Source organism: Plasmodium cynomolgi, chromosome 4 (assembly GCF_000321355.1).
Source record: "Plasmodium cynomolgi strain B DNA, chromosome 4, whole genome shotgun sequence".
Taxonomy (NCBI): Eukaryota; Apicomplexa; class Aconoidasida; order Haemosporida; family Plasmodiidae; genus Plasmodium; species Plasmodium cynomolgi.
In genome coordinates this window covers 24,668-34,571 of record NC_020408.1, presented here as the reverse complement: position 1 = coordinate 34,571, position 9,904 = coordinate 24,668, and the positions used below count along the sequence as shown (strand labels likewise).

The 9,904-nt window shown below is 37.8% G+C and overlaps 1 protein-coding gene across 1 annotated transcript; it reads left to right on the top strand.

The window, feature by feature from the left end:
* Window positions 1-1,009: 1,009 nt before the first annotated feature.
* On the top strand, window positions 1,010-7,802 carry PCYB_041060 (liver stage antigen 3 precursor; the record flags this gene model as incomplete). Its single annotated transcript, XM_004225257.1, has 2 exons — window positions 1,010-1,216; window positions 1,389-7,802. The coding sequence occupies 2 exons, from the start codon at window positions 1,010-1,012 to the stop codon at window positions 7,800-7,802; spliced, it is 6,621 nt and encodes a 2,206-aa protein (XP_004225305.1).
* Between the last annotated feature and the right edge of the window lie 2,102 nt (window positions 7,803-9,904).

The following is a 9,904-nucleotide window of genomic DNA, read 5'->3' as shown; positions in this document are numbered from 1 at the left end:
ATAATTCAATTGTTTGCGAACTTTTTTTTTTCTTTTGTGGTGAAGCCTCGATCCTAGTTTTATAACAATCGCAACTTGGTGGATGTTATGTATAAGTTCGTAGAAATGCGAACTTTTACATAACTCACTCGTTAGATGCTTTATGTACATTGAAGCAATGAGAGAAGAGGAGAAGTGACAAGTAGAAAAAATGTTCATGCCGTGGCACATGTATATAGAGTGAGCTGTGCGTATAGATGTACGCAAATGTACAATATATATACATATGTATGGGTGAGCAAGGAGCAAGCCTTTTTTTTTAATTCACCTTTTGTTATTAGAGGAGTTTGAATTTTATGAATTTTTTTTTTTTTTTTTCCAGTTCTATATGTATGGAGAGTTACGTGGTGAAAAATTATGCCAATTGTTGGGATTTTATTGTAACAACTTTTTGTTTTTTCTTTTTCGTTTTTTGATTTTGACATTTTAACTCTCCATTTTGATTTTTCATCTTTACCTTTTGTCCCCGCACCCTTTTACCTTTTCATATCCCAATTTTGTACCTTTCCATTTGGCCGGACTTTTCGCCTTTCCCTTTTTTTTCGCAAAGGAAGAGTCCCCAATGAAAAGAATGCGAATATAAAGCGTCTAAATCGCCATATGTGCGTGTGTTACCTGTGGGTGTAGAATTACTCATACGTGTATTTGTACATATGCACGTACGGGTAGGGTACACTACTACACATGTTTGGTAACTTGGGTTTGTAGTGCCAAGCATCACGCACATGCAGATTCTATGAATTTTTTTCTTTTTTTTTTTTTTTTTTTTTTCCTCCCCATTAATTAATAAAATGTTTTTAAGTGCCTTCTTATGACAAGTTAGAAAAAAAATACAATTTCGAAGTATTTTTTGTTCACCCCCTCGCACACGTACACGTAGAAGCACGCAGAGGAAGGAGACGATAGCAACATATATGCAAATTACTTTGAATCTGTTTTTTTTTTTCTACATCTAAAAGATTCTATAAAAATGATAAATAAACGTTACAACAGGAGTTTATTTACACATAATGAAAAGAATAATCAACGTATGAGTAACATTATTAACAGAACAGATATGACCACTTTGAAAAAATGTCACATGAGGGAAAAAGTGAATAGGTTTCCTTTTTTGTTCAAAGCGGTTTCTTGCGCCGTTTTGATATGGGTGGCGCAATCTCCTGGGGGCCCCCGTGAGGTAGGAACTTAGAAAAAATAGGAGTACATAGCAGAATAGGGATTTGTAACCCTACTCGAGCATATACCTTTATGTGTATAGATGTATGAACCCCGTCTGCAAGACTTCGTTTTCGTGGTTCGTCATATTTCACTGTGCAATGACCCCTTCCCCTTTTTTTCCCCTTCCCCAGCATGCCTCCCACCAATCGTGGAACCAACAGAATGGCAAGTTATACAACCAACCAGATGTAGCCTTTACAAGATCATTAGCAGAAAATGAAGACATAAATGAATCCGATTTTGCAGCTACCAAAAATGGCGTCTTAGAAAATGAACCCAGTGATAACTACTCATATGAAACTTCCACGGGAATTTCCGAAAGTGATGATATAGAAATTAATAAATTTATCTTGGACCAGTTACAGAACGAAGAAGACTTAAGTGAAGATATTTTGAAACACCTGCAGAAGAGACTGCAAGGTAGGAACGAAGGTGGTAATGTAGAAGAAGCACGTGGAGAAGAAGGAGAGGAAAGCGTCGAAACAGAAGGAAGTAGTGATGTGGTTAGCAATATAGAACACATCGAACCAGTTAGCAACATATTGGATAATGTGCAGGAAGGAGAAGAATCAACTACGTCCATATTCGATCATGTGAAGGACAACGTAGAAGAGCTAGACGGATTAGAAGGAGTAGCAGAACAAGCTATTCCCATTTTCGATAGTGTAGAAGAAAATGTGGAAGAAGTAGCAGAACCTGCTTCAACCCCAATCGATAATGTAGAAGAAAATGTGGAAGAAGTAGAAGAACAAGCTATTCCCATTTTCGATAATGTAGAAGAAAATATGGAAGAAGTAGCAGAACCAGCTATTCCCATTTTCGATAATGTAGAAGAAAATGTGGAAGGAACAGAAGAACAGGCTATTCCCATTTTCGATAGCGCGCAAGAAAATGTGGATGTAAACGAAGATCTAGCGAATAGCGTATTTGATAGTGTAGCAAAGACTTCCGAAGAAGTTGAAGAACAAAGTAATGACATGCCAAATAATGTACAAGTGGAAGCAGATGAATATATCCAGGAAGCTGTAGAAGTTGTGCAAGAAGCTGCAGATGAGGTGATGGAGGAAGATAGAATACAAGAACCAGCCGAGTTAGCAATAGAAGAACCCGTACAGATAGATGCAGAAGAACCTATAGAGGAGGTAGTAGAAGAACCCGTACAGATAGATGCAGAAGAACCTATAGAAGAGGTAGTAGAAGAATCTGTACAAGAAGCTGCAGATGAAGCAAAAGTAGGAGAATCAGCCGAGATAGTTGCAGAGGAAGCAGGTGAGGTAATCATAGAAGAACCAGCCAAGGTAGATACAGATGAATATATCCAGGAAGCTGTAGAAGTTGTACAAGAAGCTACAGATGAGGTGATAGAAGATGAAGAGAAAATAGAAGAGCCATTAGAGATAAATGCAGAAGCTGAGGAGGTAGTTACAGATGAATATGTTCAGGAGGCTGTGGAAGTTGTGCAAGAAGCTGCAGATGAGGTGAGAGAGGAAGAAAAAATAGAGGAGCCCCTCGAGATAGTCGCAGAAGAACCAGTAGAGGATGCTAGAGAAGAGGTGCTGCAAGAAACTGCAGAAGAAGTACTAGTAGAAAAAGAAGAGGTGAATGAAAATATATTAAACATATTAGAAGAAATAAAGGAAAGCATAATAGATAAATTGGAAGTAAATGAGGAAGCAAACGAAGCCCTATTAGAAAGCGCAGAAAAAGCGGCCGAGGAGGTTGCTGAAGAAGCTGTAGACACTACCACCGAAGCTGATGTAATCGAAACTGTTGAGGAAGAAGCTGCAGATGCTATTACCGAAGTTAGTGAAGAAGAAGCTCTAGAATTAAGTACCGAAGCCTCTGAGGAAACGACCGAGAGTGTGGCACACAAAACTTTCGAAGAAGATATATTGAAAAATTTAGAAGAAAATAAAGAAGCAAGTGAAAACGCATTAGAAGATATAAAAGAAATGAAGGAAGAATTTTTAGACTATGTAGAACAAAGAGTAGACGACAACGAAAACGTGCTAGTGGATATGCTACAACGCTTGGAAAGAAGCGAGCACATGAATGAGAGCGTATTAGAGGATTTAGAAGAAATAAAAGAAGATTTGTTGACTAATATTCAAATGGCCGAGGAGACTACGGAAGAGGTGTTAGACACTTCGACAGAAAGTGCAGAAGAGGTAACCACAGAAGAGGTAACCGCAGAAGAGGTAACCGCAGAAGAGGTAACCGCAGAAAAGGTAACCGCAGAAGAAAACATTTTTGATGTTATAGAAGAAATAAAAGAAAAGGTACTAGAAAATTTGGAAGAAACGACAGCCGAAAGTGTGGCCGATAGTGTAGCCGAGGACGCGGATGAAAATGCATTAGACGTTTTAAAAGAAGTGCAGGAAAGCTTGTTAGAAAACTTTGGGCAGAAGATAGAAGCCAACGAAAATTTATTGGCAAATGTATTGGAGAATATACAAGAAAAAGTTGAGTTAAATGAAAATGTGTTAGTAGACGTCCTGGCGGAATTAAAGGAGGAAGTTGTAAGTCAGCAGGAAACTGCGGAAGAGGTCGCAGCAGAGTTAGTTGAGGAGGCCGCAGAAGAGCCTGCAGCAGAACTCGTAGAAGAGCCTGCAGTAGAGCTCGTAGAAGAGCCTGTAGTAGAGGCCATTGAAGAGCCTGCAGCAGAGCCCGTAGAAGAAGTCATTGAAGATGCAGAAGTAGAACCTGTAGTAGAGACCGTAGAAGAGGCCTTTGAAGAGCCTGCAGTCGAGACCATTGAAGAGGCCGTAATAGAGACCTTTGAAGAGGCAGTAGTTGAGGCCATTGAAGAGTCAGTAGTAGAGGCCATTGAAGAGTCAGTAGTAGAGGCTATTGAAGAGCCTGTAATAGAGCCCATTGAAGAGCATGTAGTAGAGATCATAGAAGAAGTTATTGAAGATGCAGTATTAGAACCTGTAGTAGAGTCTGTAGTAGATGTTATCGAAGATGCGGCCGAAGAGTCAGTAGTAGAGGCTGTTGAAGAGCCTGTAGTAGAGCCAATTGAAGAGCATGTAGTAGAGCTCGTAGAAGAAGTTATTGAAGATGCAGTATTAGAACCTGTAGTAGAGTCTGTAGTAGAGGTTATGGAAGATGCGGCCGAAGAATCTGTAGAGGAGGCTGCGGAAGAACCAAATGTTGAAGTAGCAGAAGAAATTGCGGCAGAGATTGAAGAAGGATCTGCTATAGAATCCGTGGAAGAGGTGTTTGAACAAATTATAGAAGATGCTGCACAGGTAATAGCTGACGAATCCGTAGAAGAAACCGCAGAGCAAATTTTAGAACAAGCTACACAAGCTGTAACGGAAGAAGCCGCAGAAGCTGTAGGAACTGTGGAAGTAGTAACAGAAGAATCTGTAGCGGAAAGTATTGAAGATACTGTACAGGAAATTTCAGCAGAACCTATACAGGTAACTATTGAACGTATTGTAGAAGAGACTGTAGAATCCGTCGAAGAAAACATCGAAGCTGTGGAAGAGGCTATTAAAGATATTGCAGAAGAAGCTGCGGAAGGGGCTCCAGAATTGTCTCTAGAAGAAATAATAGAAGATGTTATGGTAGGAACTGTCGAAGAGGTTGAACAAGAAGAAGCTACCAAAGAGGCAGCAGAAGAAACTATTGAAGAAGCTGAACGTGAAGCTACCAAGGAAGCAGTAGAAGAAACTATTGAAGATGTTATCGATGAAATTTCAGGAGAAACTATAGAAGAGATTGTGCTAGAAACTCCAGAAGACACTTCAGATGAGTCTGTGGAAACAGTTGTAGAACGTACTGTAGAGGATAACTTAGGAGAAACGATAGAAACCATTGTGGATGATGTTGCAGAGGAAACTACAGAAGAATCTGAAGAAAGCGTAGTAGATAATTTAGGATTAAAAGTAGAAGAGGTACTAGATGTAGATGTACAAGATGTAGTCCAGGAAGCTGCAGACGATGTAGTAATGAGAGTAAGTGAAAAAGAAAGTGAAGGAGAAAGTGGAGGGGAAATCGGAGAAGAAATCGGAGAAGAAATCGGAGAAGAAATCGGAGAAGAAGGGGAACAAATCGAGCCTGCATTGTTTGAAGTTGAAGAGGACATTAAAAAAAAAGTTTTGGATATGCTCTCTGGAAATGTAGAATACGATGAAAAAGAATCCGAAAAATTGGCCTTAGATCTACAAAAGAATTTGTTATCTATGTTTTCTGGAGGTGTAGGAGATGACGAAGGGGAGAAAGAGGACGAAGAAGGGGACTCGGAAAAAGACGAGTCAGAAAGAGACGATTCATATAAGGCCAAATCCGATAGTGAAGCCAGTCTGGACGAAAATGAAAATAGATTAGTTGAGTTAACCGAGGGTGAAGAAAGCGAACCACAGTTGCTAAAAGTTGAAGATGATATTAAAAAAACCGTGATGGGCATGTTCCCTTTTAAGGGAGAATTAAATGAAGCTGAATCAGAACAACTGGCATTAGATCTTCAGAAAAATATACTCTCTATGCTGTCTGGAAATGTCGAGGACCACGATGATGAGGAAGATGAAGATGAAGAGGAAGATGAAGAGGAAGATGAAGGGGAAGATGAAGAGGAAGAAGAAGAGGAAGAGGAAGAGGAAGAAGAAGAGGAAGAGGAAGAGGAAGAACATGAGGAGGAAAAAATAGAAAAACCAGTAGAAGTCGTTGTAGAAGATGTTACGGAAGTTGGTAAAAAAGAGGCAGTAGATGAAGTAGTCGATGTTGTCCAAGAGCCTGAAGAGGAGGAAAAGGAAGAGGTAGAAGAGCCATCCGTCGTTGTAGAAGACACCCCCCTTGTTGTGGAAGAACCTGCCGTTGTGGTAGAAGAACCTGCCGTTGTGGTAGAAGAACCTGTCATTACTGTAGAAGAACCTACCACTACTGTAGAAGAACCTACCATTACTGTAGAAGAACCTACCATTACTGTAGAAGAACCTACCATTACTGTAGAAGAACTCGTAGACGAGGATGACGAAAAGGAGGAAGAAGAGGACGGAGAAGAATCTGAAGAGGAGGAAACTGAAGAACCAGTACAGGAGGAAACTAAAGAATCAGCACAGGAGGAGGTAGCAAAAGAATTAGCAGAGGCCACTAAAGAATCAGCAGAGGGGGATAGCGAAGAATCTGAGGAGGCCGATGAGGAAGAGTCCGAGGAAGAATCTGAGGAGGAATCCGGCGATGAGTCCGCAGAGGAGGAAAGGGAAAAAGTAGAAGGACCTGTGGATGAAGTCTTGAAGGAGGAAATGAAAAAAATAGAAGAGTCTGTGAAGGAGGCCCTCGGAGTTGTGCAAGAGGCAGTAGATAAAGTGGCAGAGGAGGAGCAAACGGAAAAGGCAATGGGCCCTGTAGAAGAAGCCAAAAAAGATGTAGTAGCGGAACCTGTCGGCGTTGTGAAGGAGTCGGAAGAGGAGGAAGAATCAGAAGAAGGAGAATCCGAAGAGGATCAAGAAGAAATGAAAACTAAACTGAAAGATAAGCTATTAGGTATGTTATCCGAAAAAATGAAAGCGGAAGGAAAAGATATAGATAAATTACCCCCAGAGGTGAAGAAAAATCTGTTAGATATGTTAGCTGAAAATATGGAAATGGATGATGAGGAAGAAGAAGAAGAAGAAGAAGAAGACGAGGAAGACGAGGAAGAAGATCTAGGAAATGAAGAATTAGATCTACAGAAAAACCTTGTAGATATGCTTTCCGGAAAGGGAGGATTTAATCCAAATATGTTAGGAAATTTAAGAAATATAGAAGCGTTGCAGAAGAGCATGCCTGGCTTAATGGGAAGGGCCAAAGGCATATCTCCAGCTGAAATTGAATCTTTGAAGAGTATGTTCTCAGGTGCGTTCGATGCACGTGGTATTAAGGGAATGCCACAAATAAAAATACCAGCAGAATTACAATCCGTTATGATGCCAAAGAAGGAAGAAAAAGGAAAGCCCCAAGATAAACAACCAAAAGAGAAAGTGCCAAGTAAAGCAGTACAAGAGGAGAAAACAAAAGCGAAAGCTATATTGCCCAGAAAAAATATATCGGATTTGTTTGCATTTCCAAAGGAGATATTTAGTTCTCTTAAAAACTTCAAAGAAGCTGCATTGAAATTTTCAAACATGATTGGATTAAATCTTGAAACGATTAAAAAGCATTTAACTACAGTTAAAAACTTCCTTTTGAGAGTAGATGCAGTAGTGGATACAGAAATTAATAATATAATGGAACAAGGAAAACTCCCTGAAAATGTCGTTCATGCTAATGAAAGTTTTCTGGATAAGATGAAAAGACTAGTAAATAAATATAAAATATTCTCCATCCCATTTTTCACTGGAATGGGTTCATTTGGATTTTTGGCGCTTGGAGCTGTTACTACGTCTATCCTATCATCTTGCTTAACAATTTTTGCCGTAACTTATTTGGTGTCGAAAATAGATATGAGGGTCAATAAAGATAAAAACAGAAAATTCTACTCCTTCTATTTAGACGCGTACAAGCGTATGTCGTACTTGAGAGAGTACTTTGAAACGATTTACAGGGAGTTGGTGATGTAATCAGGGTGGTAGTACTACGTGAGTTGTGCATGTTTGTGTAGCGCACTTTGAAAAAGGAACTAAAAAGAATAAAATAACAATAGAGAAGGTAGAGAAGATTGAGAAGATTGAGAAGATTGAGAAGATTGAGAAGAGCGATGTGTGTTGCGTGTTGCGTGGGTGGGGGGTGTACCTTCATCTGAATATAAAGTTGCGCATACTTTGAAGCTTCCGATATGGTAGAAATGGGGAGAAAGAAAGCCAGCCCGAACCATATAATTCTTCTTCTTCTTCTTATTTTTTTTTTATGGTTCTTGTTCACCGAGGGGCTTTTACTAACTTGTGTGAATCCCAGAAAAGTACGCTTTGGCAAATTGGGCAACTTTTTTTTTCTCGAAAAATGATTTTTTTTTTTTTTCTTTTTTTTCCAAGTACATTTTATTTCAACAAATTTTGTAAATGTTTGACATAGAAAATGTATATTTTTGTGGGATTCCCTCTTAACGCTCATGTATGTGTGGTAGAAATCGCGTGAAGGAAACCATCGTTTGTGTTTTCTCCCCACATATATGTACTTATAAGAGCGTAAACGTGTATATAGGCAAGTGTGTGTGCTGGTATATATACATCCTTGTGCACATCCCAACCAATTTGTAATTTTTTTAAATCGAAATAAGTAAATATACATTTCGTGGATTAATTTACAAATTTTAAAAATACTACAAATGTACATAAAAAAACATAGTTTGTATGTTCCGCCAACCCGTTGGTACATATTAAACTATTGTTATAAACTTTAATTTTTAAATTTTAATTTAAATAAAATAAAAAAAAAAAAAAAAGACATAAAATTGTGTGCCCTTTTGTAATCGAATAAGGGAAAGGAAGAGGGAAAAAAAAAAATAAAATAAGGCAACTTTTCTTTGACTTTGTTTTAACACAAGTTCCTATTATAAAGTTTTGCGGTTTTTGTAAAATGGCTCTTTTAAAAGGGGGCAAAGGGAAATTCTTTACAAAAATTATTTTTACTCCCCCCAAAAGACATTAGGAGGAACATAAATGTTCCCTATTTGGCTAAGACTACTGCTAAATTGTTAGCATAAAGGAGTGTCTTTTGGGTAATTTGTATGCTGCCGGAATGTAGCTAGGCTGTGCATTCCAAAAAAAGTGAAATAAAAAGGTATAGAAGTAGGGAAGCATAGAAACATAGAAGCATAGAAACATAGAAACATAGAAGCTAAATAGTTTCAGCTTGAATTCCATTTTGTGCGTGACAAATTGATCGATTTTATTAACTCATATTGGCAACCCTTGATTTTGTATTCTTTTTTTTTTTTTTTTCTAAATAATACTTTTTCTGTTGCGAGGTAATGACCTTTCGACGTACGCGCGGAATGGTGAGAAAAACAAAGGCCCACAAGAAGGGGGCCCAAAAAATGATGACAAAAATAATAAATCACTAATTTGATATATGCCGGTGTTTGAATTACACTTCCGCATTTTTTACGCCATCCGAATAGGCCTATATAAATATATATATATGTACATATGTATGTATTTTTTTTTTTTGTCTTTTGAATGATCAATTCTGGTATAAAATTTTCAAATGTCCATAATCTAGCGGAAACGTTTCTTTAAAAATAAAAAGAAGAACGATTTTTTTCCATACATTTGTGTTTTTCAACATGTACTGTACAAAATTTCGCTCTCATAATTTTTTTCAACATATTTTCGGATTTATTTTGCTAATAGCGAATTATTTCTTTAAAAAGAAGGCACGTTATATGCAACATTTCCCTTTTTTTTTTTTTTTTTTTTAACTACATATAATTTATCCTTAGATTATATCTTTTCAGGGGTAACTAAAAAAAAAAAAAAATGCGTTTTCTGTTAATCAGGGAAGATATAAGTATTATTTTTTTTTTTCTTCGAAACGTTTTAAAATTTAAATGGCGAAAAACAGAACATTTTAGCTCTGAGTTTTGCCTTTTTTTCAAACCTAAGCGTGCATAATAGTGTAGAAAACGATTTAATTATGCCCCTTTTGGGGGAGAAAAATTTTTTTTTTTGCATTTGTTACATTTTTATCAGAAGAAATGTACTTGTTTGAGCCAATTCGGATT